Source organism: Schistocerca serialis, chromosome 9, assembly GCF_023864345.2.
Source record: "Schistocerca serialis cubense isolate TAMUIC-IGC-003099 chromosome 9, iqSchSeri2.2, whole genome shotgun sequence".
In the NCBI taxonomy this organism is placed as follows: Eukaryota; Metazoa; Arthropoda; class Insecta; order Orthoptera; family Acrididae; genus Schistocerca; species Schistocerca serialis.
The window spans coordinates 496,000,594-496,019,865 of NC_064646.1; the positions used below are offsets into that span (position 1 = coordinate 496,000,594).

At 46.2% G+C, this 19,272-nt stretch overlaps 1 protein-coding gene across 1 annotated transcript in view; it reads right to left on the minus strand.

Moving 5' to 3' along the window:
- The window catches only part of LOC126419154 (transcription factor ETV7), a 106,815-nt gene that overhangs the window by 26,929 nt on the left and 60,614 nt on the right, over positions 1–19,272 (minus strand). Inside the window, exon 2 of the mRNA XM_050086265.1 lies at positions 13,423–13,541. Coding sequence (XP_049942222.1) covers positions 13,423–13,540 — 118 coding nt within the window. The 5' untranslated portion in view covers position 13,541. The remainder of the gene's footprint in view (positions 1–13,422; positions 13,542–19,272) is intronic.

The window sequence follows — 19,272 nt, forward strand, 5'->3', positions numbered from 1 at the left end:
TTTCAAAAAAATTTCCCTAAACAGGTCTCCGTCAGTTATTTCCCCAGCTTTAATATTATTATTTTCTTTTTCTAAATTATTTTTCACTTAATAGGTCCAACTTTTCGTTTCTTCTTATCCGCTGGCCGGGGTGGCCGAGTGGTTCTAGGCCCTACAGTCTGGAACCGCGCGACCGCTACGGTCGCAGGTTCGAAACTTGCCTCGGGCATGGGTGTGTGTGATGTCCTTAGGTTAGTTAGGTTGAAGTAGTTCTAAGTTCTGGGGGACTGCTGACCTCAGATCTTAAGTCCCATAGTGCTCAGAGCCATTTTTTGAACTTCTTATCCCACAAATACACGAAAATCCTGGTTAATGTACTGTCTTGCATCCGATAAAAACGTCCAAAACCTACCTGTCGTCTTTTCCCCATTACTTCAGATATATTTTCAGTGTTTCGATTAATTTCGTCGCACTTCGTAATTTTCAGCCTTCCTTCTCCCGGACTTAATATTTTCTTGCTTTTCAGTGCATTTTCTATGTTTGTCAAACTTTTGGTTTTCTCTGCAGGAAAGAACGTTTTATCGTGTGTTGTGACATTTATGCAAGATGTGTGAGATTCTTCATTACTTTAATTTGTTTAGCAGTGGACGCCAATATTTTCAGAAAGTGAGGCAATGTCATCTGCAAATAAGAGACAATTTATTCCAATATCTTTTTATTTCTTGTTCTCGCTCTTATTAGTGAAACTTTACATTCATTTAGCCCATCATCCCAAATTTTCGCTGATTTTTCTAGAACACAATAAAAAAATATTGGGGGGTAGGTGATAACCTCGGTCTACGGCTGTGTGTGTTTGCAAGGGTTGAGATATTTCTCCGACAGATTTCACTTTAGATACTGTTCCGCAAATTTGCTAATTTAGACTCATACAAAATTCTCGCATCATCTTATCTGTAGTTTTTCTGTCAATAGAACCAAAGGTCTTTTTTTAAGTCAACGAAACAAACCAAATAAACAAACCAAACAATAACAATAATTATTATTTTATCCATTAGAACTCCTTCGTGAAAGCCTGTGCCTGTAAAAACAGTCAGTCTGATAATAAAATAACTTTTGCTGCTGCCAGTCACGAGCCGACCTCTGTGGCCGAGCGGTTCTAGGTGCTTCAGTCTGGAACCGCGCGACCGCTACGGTCGCAGGTCGAATCCTGCCTCGGGCATGGGTGTGTGTGATATCCTTAGGTTAGTTAGGTTTAAGTAGTTCTAAGTTCTAGGGGACTGATGACCTCAGATGTTAAGTCCCATAGTGCTCAGAGCCATGTGAGCCATATGGACCTAACAGGACCTGATCACAAAAATAGCCCATAATAACAGCGATTGCATTCTGCCCGATGGTCCTAACGAGGCACCCCGTGCATCACGTCTTACCCTTCCTGGAAATCGTTGAGCTCTGCTTTCAACAAACATCTCTGAAACAGAAACATTCTCATCGCTGTGTAGAGCCTCCTATATCCCACCACTAAGGATGTCTTGTGAGTGAATGGAGCATTCTGATTGGCTCTTACTGAATTTATCCGCCAAATTACTGATGCTGCCGGTGTGGAAGCATTGTCCGCCTCTTTTTGTGCAGACGAGACTTTCAGTGGCAATAAATTATTTTGTATAGATCACCATATGGCACTGCCAGTTAAACCCTGCAAAAGTGATCTACAGATCGCCAAATACATCCCACGTATTCACTGTGCCAGTGTGCAGCGCCGACGGAGAAAACTACCACTGTAAATCCGACCCGTGGCTGCAACTGTGGAAGGGTGTGTCAACCAGAGAGAGTCCAGCCAGCCGTGGACGAGCCCCACACCCTGGGAGAAAGCTATCAATACTTCCAGCACAAACACTCGTCGTATTGAATCTTCTCAAATTTCCGCCGAGTACACACGCAAAACACACGGTCGCAAAGGCAGCTCAAGGCAAACTGGGTAGTCCACTGCTCACCCGCCCAGGGGGCAGCTGCGAGCCAACTCGTCACAAGCCATGATATTTCTCGAACTCTCTGAACTGACGTACAAAGGATGGGCAAACACCATCTCAGTGCAAAGTCATTACTGTTTCCGGCCCCGACCTGCTTGCTTGCTGCTACGCTTTCTACGGCCATCTCCAGACTCAAAAATGGCTCTGAGCACTATGCGACTTAACTTCTGAGGTCATCAGTCGCCTAGAACTTAGAACTAATTAAACCTAACTAACCTAAGGACATCACACACATCCATGCCCGAGGCAGGATTCGAACCTGCGACCGTAGCGGTCGCTCGGCGCACATAATTTTCCACGTAAAAGAAAAAATATTTCATCCCCCTTTCCAATTGAGGAAACACTGAATCACTAACACGATGGCGCACCAAAAACGCTGGCGACGATCTCCGGCGTGCGAAAGTTCACTTGATGCGTACAAGTCCGGGGACCTGCCAAAAGAAGAAAAAGGGGAGGGGGGAGGGAGGACGGAGAGGGAAGGGTGTGGATGTCAGTGTAAGAGGAGATGGGAGGGCGAAGAAAGAAGGTAGTGGGGATAGGGGAGGCCTGGGAAGCGGAGAGAGGGAGGAAGGGAGGAGGGAGAGAAGGGAGAGAGGGTGCCCTCGGGAAAAACACAGGGTGCGGCAGAGGAGGATCAAAGTTGGTAGGAGGGGTAGATCGAGGGGAGGAGGGCATCATCAGGGAGGGGGTTGGTGGAAGCCACCTTGGGCGAGGGTATGGAGAGTGGAGAGATGGAGAGCAGGTGGGATGTGGGAATACAGGTGCGGCAGCATATGGGGGTGGGAGAGGATGGGATCGAGTTTACGGGAGGTGTAGAGGATCGCCGGCCGGAGTGGCCGAGCGGTTACAGGCGCTACAGTCTGGAACCGCACGACCGCTACGGTCGCAGGTTCGAATCCTGCCTCGGGCATGGATGTGTGTGATGTCCTTAGGTTAGTTAGGTTTAAGTAGTTCTAAGTTCTAGCGGATTTATGACCACAGCAGTTGAGTCCCATAGTGCTCAGAGCAATTTTTTTGTAGAGGATCAGTATCCGTTCGAGGAAAAGGAGGAGGTCGGGGAATGGAATAAGGTCATATAGGATTCACGTGCGGGAGGGGATTTGTAGAAGGTAGGAGGGGCAGAGATCCAGGTGAGATGAGCATAGCAGAGGATAGGGCGGATAAGGGATTTATAGGTGTGGAGGATGGTGGAGGGATCCAGACCTCATGTGCGGCCAGAAAGGAGCTTGAGGAGACGGAGTTGGGAGCGTGCCTCGGCTTGGCTAGTCCAGAGATGCTAGATGGTGAGATAGAAGTCGAGGAGACGGAAGGAAGGAGTGGTTTTGCCTACAATCATCGCCTGGGTCTTGGAAGGATTGACCTTGAGCAACCACTGGTTACACCAAGTGGTGAACCGGTCAAGATGGGATTGGAGAAGGAGTTGGGAGCGTTGCAGGGTGGGGGTTAGGGCAAGGAAGGCGGTGTCATTGGCGCACTGGAGAAGGTGGATGTGGGGTGAAGCCAACGGCATGTCCGCCGTATACGGAAGGTAGAGGACAGGGGAGAGGACGGAACCTTGGGGCACACTGGCAGAGGGGTATAAGGTGTAGGAATCCATATTATGGATGGTGACATAGGAAGGACGTTGTGAAAGAAAGGACCCAATCAGACAGACGTAGTTGATAGGAAGGGCGAAGGTTTGGAGCTTGAAGAAGAGACCGGAACGCCACACATGGTCATAGGCTAGTTCAAGGTCGAGGGAGAGGAAAGTGGCGGAGCGATGGGAGTTGAGCTGTTCAGAGAGGAGATGAATGTGGAATGTGGAGAAGGAGAAGGTCATCGGTAGAGAAGGACGGTCGAAAGCCACACTGGGTAACGCGAAGGAGGCGGTGCTGGCGGAGATGCTGGTGGATGCATTGGGTAAGGATGGATTCCAGGACCTTGCTGAAGACCGAGGTAAGGCTGATGGGCCGGTAGGAGGAGACAGCGGATGGTGGTTTGTCCGGTTTTAGGAACATCAGGTTACGGGAGGTTTTCCACAGGCCTGGGTAGTAGCCGGTGGACAAGACCACATTATATAGCCTTGTCAGGGTGGAGAGGAAAGAGGTGGGAGCTTCACGGACGTGGCGATAGGTAACACGATCGTGACTGGGAGTGGTGTTGAATTTTGTGTGGAGTGTAGTTATGATATCCTGAGTGGTGATTGGGGCATTGAGTTCATTGGGTGTAATGTTGTCCAAGTACTGAGAGTCGGGGGCGAGGGGAGGGACAGAGGCGTCAGTCCGGTCGCAGACATCCGGGAAGAGGGAGTCATCGAACTGGGGATCATCGGGGATGGAAAACACATCAGAGAGGTAGGAGGCAAAGTGATTGGCCTTACTAAGGCTGTCAGAGAAGGGTTGGTCATCATGAAGGAGAGGTTAGTAGGGGGTGGGGTTAGATCCAGTAAGGCGGCGGAAGGCAGACCAGTACTTTGATGAGTTGATAGGAAGTGTAGCATTAAGACGCCAGTCCCGACGTTTCTGACGTGTCTTGATGTTGCCGGTGGCGTCGTAGTGTGTCCGGGTCACGCGTGTGAAGGAAGGCACGGTAGAGGCGGCGGGATTCACGGAGGAGGACGGCCTGTGGGGATAAAGTGGGACGGCGACGGTAGGGACATGGGCCTCCACGGCCTCGAAGTCTGCTGGAGAAAGGAGGCGGCATGGGTAACATCGTCACGTAGGCTGAGCGTGAGGCAGGCGCTTAAGTACGCTATCGGGGGCGCCGCTATTGGCCGCTGGGACCACGTGTTCCACTGTGGCGCCCTCACTCTAAATGCGGGCCAGGAGGCGCGCACCGCCACAGCTTACGGCGCGATGGTGCAGAGACCTCTAGGGGTCTTCGACGTCCATGACGTCTGGCAGGGATTCAAATTCCGCGGCGCGCGGTACCAAAGACGGTTTGGCTAACTTCAATGTTAATTTACTCGGAATTTTCTTTCATCTTTTAATAGTTATTTTCCGTGCACAACCTAGCCTGTAGCACCCTTACATGCTTTTCGCGCTGATTCTGGTTACACAGTATAATGTGTCGTTTTCAATGTTTATCTAATCACAGAGTAACTGTTTATTTTGAGTTAATGCTTTGTGCGTATGGAATTTTTCTTGAACTGGGAGGAGGTGTTTGTCTTACCCGATATCTATGATGTTCATATCTTTTTATGCTGTGCTTCGCCTATGGCATTAACTACGGTAAGTGAAATCAACATCTTTTGTAACTGTTTTCGATCTAGAAAACAAGCCATTTTGTAAATATCTTTCATTACAGATCACCAATGAGGTTTTATTTCGACATAACGAAACGCGTTTGGTGACAAAAACACTCATTTTCTCATAGTTGCAAAGATGAAATTACAACATTTTAATAACTACGAGGGTCGCCATTCATAATATGGGGACAGAAATGAAGAAATGAAGAGAAGAAATAATTCATTTTCATTTAATGTAGCTCCTCAGCCCTTGAAAAGCTTTTAGTGAAATCTGAGTGACGTAGATCTGTTGTGTAGTTCTAGCTTCAATAGAAGTTGTAACATCTATTAAACGTGCCATACAGACAAGCCTGTTGTCAGGCAGCTTTTGCTGCTGATATGAAATGTGTGAGGTGATGACTGACGCACTGGTGTGGTCCGACGTCTAGCACAGCTCCTGTGGCTTCCAATATCATCTGACACACTGGACTCGCATTTGGGGGGACGACGGTTCAAAACCGCGTCCGGCCATCCTGATTAGATTTTCCGTGATTTCCCTCAATCGCTTCAGGGAAATGCTGGGACGATTCCTATGAAAGGGCACGGCCAACTTCCTTCCCTATCCTTCCCTATTCCGATGACCTCACTCTTTGGTCACCTCCTCAAATCAGCCGACCGACCGACCAAGATCATCTGCTCTCAATGCCCTGGATTTTCCATTCTGGATCATCTCAAAGTCAAGCGATCAGTACTCCCGCTGATCCGGTTGAAGAACTGGAGGGCTGAGTTATACGGTGATGTCTACATCTACGAAACGATCCAAGAGTGTCTGAAAGAATTCTTAATACACTTCGGAGATGAGTGCGATATCGCCTCAAAATGTGAGGACGACATGGGGACTCCTCCTTCACGAGTGTACAGTAAATTGTACAGTCTACACTAAATTATAATTTCTAACATATTGAAGAAGTGCTGTATTTCTTCTTAAGGAAGGTCTTGGCTGAAAATTGAGCCCAATTACACGAGGACTTAATCAGCAAGTTTACATTTCACTTACAATTTCACCCACAACGACATTATTCGATACTGAAGTCAGTGGCGCAATTAAGTAGCAAACGGCTGGCAACATTATTTAGTGGAATGTTCCTCCCTTTATCGTATACTTTCACCTGCGCTACTTTCTACTGCTAACTATGACAGACCCACTGCTCGATCCGCGGTCTTTCTAAACCGATTGCAAACAAACTATTTCTTAAAAAAATTCGGTTTCACACGTCTTATAGCTTCTTTCGTCAGCTTCATGATGAACTGCCTACCATTTAGTCATAGTTATTGTGATATTTCGGTATTAGGTAAACTACTGCAAGAAAATTTTAAAGTTTGCAGTGAAAAATACAGGCTGCTATGAACTTGCTTTTGGTGCGTCTTAGGTCATATGTTTCTACGTATGAAATGTAACTAACATATTGAATTACTCTTTAAATTTGGAGGAATGTTGTTATCCTATCACCAGTCTCGAGAAAAGTGAGTTGTGTGTAAAACACTTTGTCCTCAACTTGCATGCCAGTGAAAAGGCCAGAATGAAATATTCACGGAATGTCTTGTATCTTATAAAACGGTTTTCGATATCAAAACAAGATTATGGGAGATGACAATATGCAAAGAGAACATTTTCGCCATGCGATTACTATGCGAAATTTCCGTATCTAGCATGATATTCAAGCGACTATAGATTTTCTCCCCCCCCCCCCCCCCCCCCCCATGAACCATGGACCTTGCCGTTGGTAGGGGGGCTTGCGTGCCTCAGCGATACAGATAGCCGTACCGTAGCTGCAACCACAACGGAAGGGTATCTGTTGAGAGGCCAGACAAACGTGTGGTTCCCGAAGAGGGGCAGCAGCCTTTTCAGTAGTTGCAAGGGCAACAGTCTGGATGATTGACTGATCTGGCCTTGTAACAATAACCAAAACGGCCTTGCTGTGCTGGTACTGCGAACGGCTGAAAGCAAGGGGAAACTACGGCCGTAATTTTTCCCGAGGGCATGCAGCTTTACTGTATGATTAAATGCTGATGGCGTCCTCTTGGGTAAAATATTCCGGAGGTAATATAGTCCCCCATTCGGATCTCCGGGCGCGGACTATTCAAGAGGACGTCGTTATCAGGAGAAAGAAAACTGGCGTTCTACGGATCGGAGCGTGGAATGTCAGGTCCCTTAATCAGGCAGGTAGGTTAGAAAATTTGAAAAGAGAAATGGATAGGTTAAAGTTAGATATAGTGGGAATTAGTGAAGTTCGGTGGCAGGAGGAACAAGACTTCTGGTCAGGTGACTACAGGGTTATAAACACAAAATCAAATAGGGGTAATGCAGGAGTAGGTTTAATAATGAATAGGAAAATAGGAACGCGGGTAAGCTACTACAAACAGCTTAGTGAACGCGTTATTGTGGCCAAGATAGACACGAAGCCCATGCCTACTACAGTAGTACAAGTTTATATGCCAACTAGCTCTTCAGAGGATGAAGAAATTGATGAAATGTATGATGAGATAAAAGAAATTGTTCAGATAGTGAAGGGAGATGAAAATTTAATAGCCATGGGTGACTGGAATTTGAGTGTAGGAAAAGGGAGAGAAGGAAACATAGTATGTGAATATGGATTGGGGGGAAGAAATGAAAGGGGAAGCCGCCTTGTAGAATTTTGCACAGAGCATAACTTAATCATAGCTAACACTTGGTTCAAGAATCATAAAAGAAGGTTGTATACCTGGAAGAATCCTGGAGATACTAGAAGGTGTCAGATAGATTATATAATGGTAAGACAGAGATTTAGGAACCAGGTTTTAAATTGTAAGACATTTCCAGGGGCAGATGCGGACTCTGACCACAATCTATTGGTTATGACCTGTAGATTAAAACTGAAGAAACTGCAAAAAGGTGGGAATTTAAGGAGATGGGACCTCGATAAACTGAAAGAACCAGAGGTTGTACAGAGTTTCAGGGAGAGTATAAGGGAACAATTGACAGGAATGGGGGATAGAAATACAGTAGAAGAAGAATGGGTAGCTCTGTGGGATGAAGTAGTGAAGGCAGCAGAGGATCAAGTAGGTAAAAAGACGAGGGCTAGTAGAAATCCTTGGGTAACAGACGAAATATTGAATTTCATTGATGAAAGGAGAAAATATAAAAATGCAGTAAATGAAGCAGGCAAAAAGAATACAAACGTCTCAAAAATGAGATCGACAGGAAGTGCAAAACGGCTAAGCAGGGATGGCTAGAGGACAAATGTAAGGATGTAGAGGCTTATCTCACCAGGGGTAAGATAGATATTGCCTACAGGAAAATTAAAGAGACCTTTGGAGATAAGAGAACCACTTGTATGAACATCAAGAGCTCAGATGGAAACCCAGTTCTAACCAAAGAAGGGAAAGCAGAAAGGTGGAAGGAGTATATAGAGGGTCTATACAAGGGCGATGTACTTGAGGACAATATTATGGAAATGGAAGAGGATGTAGATGAAGATGAAATGGGAGATACGATACTGCGTGAAGAGTTTGACAGAGCACTGAAAGACCTGAGTCGAAACAAGGCCCCGGGAGTAGACAACATTCCATTGGAACTACTGACGGCCTTGGGAGAGCCAGTCCTGACAAAACTCTACCATCTGGTGAGCAAGATGTATGAAACAGGCGAAATACCCTCAGACTTCAAGAAGAATATAATACTTCCAATCCCAAAGAAAGCAGGTGTTGACAGATGTGAGAATTACCGAACAATCAGTTTAATAAGCCACAGCTGCAAAATACTAACACGAATTCTTTACAGACGAATGGAAAAACTAGTAGAAGCCGACCTCGTGGACGATCAGTTTGGATTCCGTAGAAATACTGGAACACGTGAGGCAATACTGACCTTACGACTTATCTTAGAAGAAAGATTAAGGAAAGGCAAACCTACATTTCTAGCATTTGTAGACTTAGAGAAAGCTTTTGACAATGTTGACTGGAATACTCTCTTTCAAATTCTAAAGGTGGCAGGGGTAAAATACAGGGAGCGAAAGGCTATTTACAATTTGTACAGAAACCAGATGGCAGTTATAAGAGTCGAGGGACATGAAAGGGAAGCAGTGGTTGGGAAGGGAGTAAGACAGGGTTGTAGCCTCTCCCCGATGTTATTCAATCTGTATATTGAGCAAGCAGTAAAGGAAACAAAAGCAAAATTCGGAGTAGGTATTAAAATCCATGGAGAAGAAATAAAAACGTTGAGGTTCGCCGATGACATTGTAATTCTGTCAGAGACAGCAAAGGACCTGGAAGAGCAGTTGAACGGAATGGATGGTGTCTTGAAGGGAGAATATAAGATGAACATCAACAAAAGCAAAACGAGGATAATGGAATGTAGTCGAATTAAGCCGGGTGATGTTGAGGGTATTAGATTAGGAAATGAGACACTTAAAGTAGTAAATGAGTTTTGCTATTTGGGGAGCAAAATAACTGATGATGGTCGAAGAGAGGATATAAAATGTAGACTGGCAATGGCAAGGAAAGCGTTTCTGAAGAAGAGTATAACATCGAGTATAGATTTAAGTGTCAGGAAGTCATTTCTGAAAGTATTTGTATGGAGTGTAGCCATGTATGGAAGTGAAACATGGACGGTAAATAGTTTGGACAAGAAGAGAATAGAAGCTTTCGAAATGTGGTGCTACAGAAGAATGCTGAAGATTAGATGGGTAGATCACATAACTAATGAGGAGGTACTGAATAGGATTGGGGAGAAGAGGAGTTTGTGGCACAACTTGACTAGAAGAAGGGATCGATTGGTAGGACATGTTCTGAGGCATCAAGGGATCACAAATTTAGTATTGGAGGGCAGCGTGGAGGATAAAAATCGTAGAGGGAGACCAAGAGATGAATACACTAAGCAGATTCAGAAGGATGTAGGTTGCAGTACGTATTGGGAGATGAAGAAACTTGCAAAGGATAGAGTAACATGGAGAGCTGCATCAAACCAGTCTCAGGACTCAAGACCACAACAACAACAACAGATTTTCTCAACGAAACGCTGTAGTATTTAAGCGCCATCGATAGCCGGTGAAACAAGATTTGCTGTGTATCTGGAACAATATATGTGAAGAAATTACAGTTCCCTTTTATTCTGAGACAAGAAATTTTCATGAACTACTGACTTGCCTTTCTCTGCGTTGTCAGTTTAATAATACGCTGTTTCATGTTTCCGTCGCAGTTTCAACTGCATTAGAATATTAGTGAAATAAATATTTATAAACTCTGCCCATTTTGGCAAAAGAGGCTCATTTTAACGAGGTAACACGAGGACTTACGTATTACTCGAAACTCGTCACTGCTAACGTTTCTCTTAACAAAAATAAGGATAGTAGTAAGTCTGGGGAAAATAAATCAAAATACTTCTGTTGCAATTTGAGCGGAATCCTATACCTCACTGTATTTTTAATGACAAATGATATGAACTGAAACTGGCCAACGAATTTTGTTTTTATACCTGAATTATCTACGAACAGAATCAACAGCACATAGTATGCTGTATCAACTCCTTCTTCATTGACTCGCCAGTCCCATCTCTCATTACTTTAAGAATTGAATTGTGCCAATGGAACAGAATATATACGAGACTTTCTTCCTATTTTTCTAAGTCCCAAAAATCATCTAGTACATAGACAATTACATCTGTGAACATTGAAGGGTTATTGAGATAAGCTGATCAACCTGTTACAAACAGATAATAAGATTTAACGATGGCATATTGACTAGGAAGGTAACTAAATCAAATTATTTTGGGGAACGAAAATTAGAAAAAAATTGACTGGAAACCGATTGTTATGTTACTCCCGAGTAATAAATAAAATCAATGTCTCTGGATCCGCCGTGGTTGAAAGTGTATGAAATATCTCTGGAAATAGAAAACGAGATAAATTTTCAACTGCTACACTACTGGTCATTAAAACTGCTACACCACGAAGAGGACGTGCTACAGACACGAAAATTAACCGGCAGGAAGAAGATGCTGTGATACGCAAATCATTAGCTTCTCAGAGCATTCACACAAGGTTGGCGCCGGTGGCGACACCTACAACGTGCTAACATGAGGATAGTTTCCAACCGATTTCCCATACACTAACAGCGGTTGACCAGCGTTGCCTGGTGAAATGTTGTTGTGATGCGTCGTATAAGGAGGAGAAATGCGTACCATTACGTTTCCCACTTTGATAAAGGTCGGATTGTAGCCTATCGCGATTGCGGTTTATCGTATCGCGACATTGCTGCTCGCGTTGGTCGAGATCCAATGACTGTTAGCAGAATATGGAATCGGCGGGTTCAGGAGGGTAATACGGAACACCGTGCTGGATCCCAACGGCCTCGTATCACTAGCAGTCGAGATGACAGGCATCTGATTCGCATGGCTGTAACGGATCGTGCAGCCACGTCTCGATCCCTGAGTCAACAGGTGGGGACGTTTGGAAGACAACAACCATCTGCACGAACAGTTCGACGACGTTTGCAGCAGCACGGACTATCAGCTAGGAGGCCGTGGCTGCGGTTACCCTTGACGCTGCATCACAGACAGGAGCACCTGCGATGGTGTACTCAACGACAAACCTGGGTGCACGAATGGCAAAGCGTCATTTTTTCGGATGAATCCAGGTTCTGTTTACAGCATCATGATGGTCGCATTCGTGTCTGGCGACATAGCGGTGAACGCACATTGGAAGCGTGTATTCGTCATCGCCATACTGGCGTATCACCCGGCGTGATTGTATGGGGTGTCACACGTCCCGGTCAACTCTTGTTCGCATTGACGGTACTTTGAACAGTGGACGCTACATTTCAGATGTGTTACGACCCGTGGCTCTACCCTTCATTCTATCCCTGCGAAATCCTACATTTCAGCAGGATAATGCACGACCGCACGTTGCAGGTCCTGTACGGGCCTTTCTGGATACAGAAAATGTTCGACTGCTGCCCTGGCCAGTACATTCTCCTGATCTCGCACCAATTGACACAGTATGGTCAATGGTGGCCGAGCAACTGGCTCGTCACAATACGCCAGTCACTACTCTTGGCGAACTGTGGTATCGTGTTGAAGCTGCATGGGCAGCTGAACCTGTACACGCCATCCAAGCTCTGTTTGACTCAATGCCCAGGAATAATAAGGCCGTTATTACGGTCAGGGGTGGTTTTTCTGGGTTCTGATTTCTCAGGATCTATGCACCCAAACTGCGTGAAAATGTAATCACATATCAGTTCTAGTATAATATATTTACCCAATGAATACCCGTTTATCATTTACTTTTCTTCTTGGTGTAGCAATTTTAATGGGCAGTAGTGTAGTTCACACAATTAGATTCACAACGTGATTCAAAGATGTTTATGGTTCAAATGGCTCTGAGCACTATGGGACTTAACATCTTAGGTCATCAGTCCCCTAGAACTTAGAACTACTTAAACCTAACTAACCTAAGGACATCACACACATCCATGCCCGAGGCAGGATTCGAACCTGCGACCGTAGCAGTCCCGCGGTTCCGGACTAAAGCGCCTAGAACCGCACGGCCACCGCGGCCGGCGATGTTTTATGTCCGACCCACACGGGAGGGAATGGTTCTCAACTAGCCGAGACAATATATATATATATATAAACTCGTGAGATCAGCTCCGCTGCCGAAGGGGGAAACGCCGAAGCGATATGAGTGCAGCTGCCTGAAGCCCTCGTGAGTTCAACTCGATTCCTTAGCTGAAGGAAACATTTCACGCCATTGGCTTCAGAACTGCTACAAATTCGCCAGGCAATAGAACGCGCCGCTCGAACTGTCAACACAACTGGCACTGCTAAGAGTATCGTACGACTTTCACATCGTTGGCAACGGGTTATACACAATGCTGGTGACTACTTTGAAGGTCAGTAAAACTTTGAAACACGTATCTGTTTTGTACGAGCTGTAAATAAATAGTTGCCACTATTAAGGTTCCAACCCTCGTATATGCAAATCACTCAAATGCTGTAGTTTGCTGCAAAAGAATAAACAACTAGTACAGAATACTAAACAAGCTATGCAAGAAATTAAAACTCTGATAAATAATAATGCTGTGAAACTGAACCTTACAACAACGTGCGTGCTGCCGGCTGGCAGAGACAGCAGACAACAGAGCAGAGGCGCGCGCTGTCCGGCGTGCGATACGTACCGGCAGGCAGCGGAGAGGCGTCTGGGGCGTGCGGGGGCGGCTGTGTGTGGCGGAGGGTGGCTGTGTGAGGGGGCGTGGCGGCCCACGGCCGCGGCTGCAGGCTCCATTGGCTCACCATCCTGCGCACAGGAGACGGCGCGCGTTAGCGGCACGCAGCGGGGAACGCTCCGGCAGATTTACGAGCACGAAGCCGTTTACGGAGGAAATGCCACTTAAGACTGACAGCAGGAGAGGCAGATGTGAGACTGACATTCATTTAAACAACGCTTAAGATTCGAAAGAGGTTCGAACGGACACTTCTTCACAATTCATCAGCTTGAAATCCTTAAACAGAGAAGGCCAGAAAAGAGCAATGCCTTTCCTCATATCGCGCTGTTAGCCGTGCGGTCTAAGCGCCTTGTCGCGGTTCGCGCGGCTCCCCCCGTCGGAGGTTCGAGTCCTACCTCGGGCATGGGTACGTGTATTGTCCTTAGCGTAAGGCAGTTGAAGTTAGTGTGCGTCCGATGACTTCAGCAGTTTGGTCCCATAGAAACTTACCACAAATTTCCAAAAAAAATTCCTATCCTCATAGGTTCGTTTAATAAGCTGGTTGGGTCGCTGAGATGCTCCGCCAACTCGAGTGGCAGAGGTTACGGGAATGTTGGGCATCAGAGTGCGGTTTACGTTCCTAGAAGAGTCTATCAAGGTCCTTCTCGCGAAAGGACCACGAAGATTCCAGCTCATACTGAAGTTCAGGAGGAAATGATCCTCAACAAAAACAAATTTGACACTCTGCGGATCGGAGTGTGGGATATTAGATCCCTTAATACGGCAGGTAGGTTAGAGAATTTAAAAGAGAAGCGAAGAGGTTGCGGCTAGATATACTTGGAGTTACTGAAGTGCGTCCGCTGTAAGAAATAGACTTTTCACCAGGTCAAATGGTTCAAATGGCTCTGAGCACTATGCGACTTAACTTCTGAGGTCATCAGTCGCCTAGAACTTAGAACTAATTAAACCTAACTAACCGAAGGACATCACACACATCCATGCCCGAGGCAGGATTCGAACCTGCGACCGTAGCGGTCACGCGGTTCCAGACTGAAGCGCCTTTAACCGCACGGCCACACCGGCCGGCTTTCACCAGGTCAGTTCAGGGTTAACGACACGACATCAGTTGGGTATAATGCAAGAATAGATGCAATTATGAACAAAAAATAGGAATGCGGATGAGCTACTATACACAGCATAACGCATTGTGATAGCCAAGACAGACAGAAAGCAAATACTCACCTCAGAACAAGACAAGCTAGGTCCACAGACGATGAAGAGATCGAGAGAATGTATGATGAGATAAAGGAAATCATTCGAGATATTTACGGGAGACCACAATTTAATTGCGATACGTGACTGGAAATCGACAGTATGAAAAGGAAGAGAGGAATAATAAAAGGGGAACATGAATTAGGGGAAAGAAATGGAAGTGGAAGCCGTGTGGTACAATTTTGCACAGAGCGTAATTTAATCATCGCTAACCTTTGCTGTAAGAATAGTGATACAAAGTTGTATAAATGGAAGACACGTGGGGACACTATAAGATTTCAGACTGACAGTTGTATATAATGGTAGGACAAGACATCCACAGGATGGGTGGTGGTGTGGGGGTTGGGAAGCGAAGTTGTAAATACACTCCTGGAAATGGAAAAAAGAACACATTGACACCGGTGTGTCAGACCCACCATACTTGCTCCGGACACTGCGAGAGGGCTGTACAAGCAATGATCACACGCACGGCACAGCGGACACACCAGGAACCGCGGTGTTGGCCGTCGAATGGCGCTAGCTGCGCAGCATTTGTGCACCGCCGCCGTCAGTGTCAGCCAGTTTGCCGTGGCATACGGAGCTCCATCGCAGTCTTTAACACTGGTAGTATGCCGCGACAGCGTGGACGTGAACCGTATGTGCAGTTGACGGACTTTGAGCGAGGGCGTATAGTGGGCATGCGGGAGGCCGGGTGGACGTACCGCCGAATTGCTCAACACGTGGGGCGTGAGGTCTCCACAGTACATCGATGTTGTCGCCAGTGGTCGGCGGAAGATGCACGTGCCCGTCGACATGGGACCGGACCGCAGCGACGCACGGATGCACGCCAAGACCGTAGGATCCTACGCAGTGCCGTAGGGGTCCGCACCGCCACTTCCCAGCAAATTAGGGACACTGTTGCTCCTGGGGTATCGGCGAGGACCATTCGCAACCGTCTCCATGAAGCTGGGCTACGGTCCCGCACACCGTCAGGCCGTCTTCCGCTCACGCCCCAACATCGTGCAGCCCGCCTCCAGTGGTGTCGCGACAGGCCTGAATGGAGGGACGAATGGAGACGTGTCGTCTTCAGCGATGAGAGTCGCTTCTGCCTTGGTGCCAACGATGGTCGTATGCGTGTTTGGCGCCGTGCAGGTGAGCGCCACAATCAGGACTGCATACGACCGAGGAACACAGGGCCAACACCCGGCATCATGGTGTGGGGAGCGATCTCCTACACTGGCCGTACACCACTGGTGATCGTCGAGGGGACACTGAATAGTGCACGGTACATCCAAACCGTCATCGAACCCATCGTTCTACCATTCCTAGACCGGCAAGGGAACTTGCTGTTCCAACAGGACAATGCACGTCCGCATGTATCCCGTGCCACCCAACGTGCTCTAGAAGGTGTAAGCCAACTACCCTGGCCAGCAAGATCTCCGGATCTGTCCCCCATTGAGCATGTTTGGGACTGGATGAAGCGTCGTCTCACGCGGTCTGCACGTCCAGCACGAACGCTGGTCCAACTGAGGCGCCAGGTGGAAATGGCATGGCAAGCCGTTCCACAGGACTACATCCAGCATCTCTACGATCGCCCCCAGGGAGAATAGCAGCCTGCATTGCTGCGAAAGGTGTATATACACTGTACTAGTGCCGACATTGTGCATGCTCTGTTGCCTGTGTCTATGTGCCTGTGGTTCTGTCAGTGCGATCATGTGATGTATCTGACCCCAGGAATGTGTCAATAAAGTTTCCCCTTCCTGGGACAATGAATTCACGGTGTTCTTATTTCAATTTCCAGGACTGTATTCCCCGGGCGATAGAAGAGTTACCCCACAGTAACCAGAGCTCCTACTCACGAATGGATGTGTTCACTATAAAGGCGAATTAAGCGAATTTTTGCATCAAGAGGAATTAGTATTACTAGGTGCCAAGTTTGACAAGTGATGTAACGGTAGGGGCTGCTGTGGCGTCACGTGTAGTTACGTACTTTGAATTGCATCTTTTTATAATATTATCTGATGTCATATTCTCATTCGTTTAGATAGAAATTATGTGGTTTACGGGTAACGTATTGTAACATTCCCGTTAGCTAGAAACGCATCAGGCTGGTGCCAGACTGCCATTTCATCCCGACTATCATTAGTCAATCATCGATCATGCTACAGTTTTCATTTTTTTGTGAACAAGCTTTGAAATCAAAATGGGTGATACAGATGACTGCAGAAATCAAGCCATCCGTCTATAGAGTGAATTTGATTAACTCTGAGTATTTAGTTTGCATGTTAGAACTGCCCGAATTTAGGAGCCGTGGGTGTAGGGACAACTTGGTAGCCACAAGCCCGGTAAGTGCCACAAGGGGAGAGCTAAAGTATATTTTCGCATACTACGTCCGGTTTCTTTATAATTTATCTGTTTTGTTTGTTTGTATCGTGTGTTGCCATCCCCATTCCAGATAAAAATGGTTCAAATGGCTCTGAGCACTATGGGACTTAACTACTGTGGTCATCAGTCCCCTAGAACTTAGAACTACTTAAACCTAACTAACCTAAGGACATCACACAACACCCATGCCCGAGGCAGGATTCGAACCTGCGACCATAGTTGTCACGCGGTTCCAGACTGTAGCGCCTAGAACCACACGGCCACTCCGGCCGGCCCATTCCAGATAGTTGTAAGGCTTTTAACGATATTCGAATAGTTCAAGTTGATGTTATCATAACCGTTTCGATACATAGATTTATTGGTAAATGCATATCGATGGTAGACAATGGAAATCTCGTAACTCTATTTTGTTAAATTTTGCAGGTGAAGCAAGTACGGTTTTTTAAAAAATAATACAAAGTGATAGAGAAAGTTGCTACGTCCTCTAATTCAACGCGGGAGGCTATTCCGAAGTCGGGTTCCCGCTAGTGAGAAGGGCTTCGATAAAGTGGCTGAAAGACGGAGTGGGACAGAAAGGATTTTGTTCTGATGGGAGCGCGTATTTCTGCATACTGTTCAGACAAGAGCGTTAAGGTCGAGGAGGGATATGGGGTACAGTCGAGAAGACAGAGGACGTGTAAATCTCTGGGCTTGTCTGCACGTGGGTCTGCTGCTAAACAGTCAGGCACTGGAGTTACTATGGTGTACTCGTGTGTTTTACGAGCAGGAGACAGAATACGTAAGTACTCATGGACAGCCGAGAAAGTTGTGTGACGAACCTGAACAACTCCTGGAATGAGTGAAAGAACATTAGTAAGTAAGGGAGCGTTATTGCAAAAGTATATAGACGTGAACAGTAGCGATCTCGAGATGGAGAAGGATAAATGTGTCAGTTTGAAGCAAGGGTCTCTGCACTAGAAACGGAAGAGTCGAAAGTTAGAAGCGAAAATCGTTCTGGTACCTCTGACAGTGGAATACGTCCAGTACCCAGTACCAGACTGTTGTTGTTAAGACTGTAGGGTAGACAGCTTTCAGAGGAGGTAGCACGGACCAAAAGAAGGAGAAAATGTCCAGTAATCATGACCTCTAAAATGCATATCTGAGGAGATACTGTGAAACACATCTCGCTGCTGTGAAACACATCACCTGTACTGAAAAAGTGCTCATACCTCTTATGGTATGTATTTCAGAGCCCATGTTTACTAGACAGTTATTCTTGTTTTTGTTTATCCTACAATCTCAGCAACAACAATGCCAGTACATGTATTCCATTGCCAGAGATATCAGAAGGGTTTTTTCTTGTAACTTCCGACTCGTCCCTTACTTCAAACTGATACATTTATCCTTCGCCACCATCCTAGAAAGATTGTAACATCGTCACGGAATCGTCCTGTGTATATACATACATTTACACGCGCCCGAGCCTACAACTTGGATACACTGTAGCACCGCTAGATGACGTTTCCGGATGTGCGTTCCTATGTAAAACTTGAACTGCTAAGTCCCCTCTAGAAGTGTGTAGCCCTGTACATTTTTAGCGACACCTGCAAAGAAGAGAAAGCAGCCTCACACTGCCGCCGTCCTACATTCTTTCTAGACATGTAATTCGCAGCCATGTTTATACTTGTAACAACGGGAAAGAGTGTCCTGTTGAGGCAAAGCAATAGTAACGTCGTTAAGAGCAACTGAACTTTACAGGGGTGGAAAAAGTCACTAAAAATTGTGTCGAAAAGTATGGGTTTCCGTTACAAAACGCTAGACGGACGCAAAGGCCGGTTATGGCTCGAAGCATTTTCTTGAATAAAACTGTGGGCCAAAAAGACATTCATTCCCTAATATGGCCGGGGCGCTGTCAGTAAATGACGAACGATGGAAACGGTCTTGGCTCTGATTCCGACAACATTGACGATGGGGCGTTGACTGCAATTGCGCCACTGTCGCCGTAAATTGATGAGTGAAAAGCTACGAATATCAGCTATTTATTGCATCGTTGTCGTCATAAAATGTACAGCGAGAAGCTGCAGTCTCGGTTATTATTTATTTTGTATATCATGTTCCGTATTGTTTTCAAGGTATCGGCCATCATAAAATGCTTACTTTTGTTATTTCTTTGCTCCGTTATCGAAAGCGTGTGCTTCGCTATGCTTA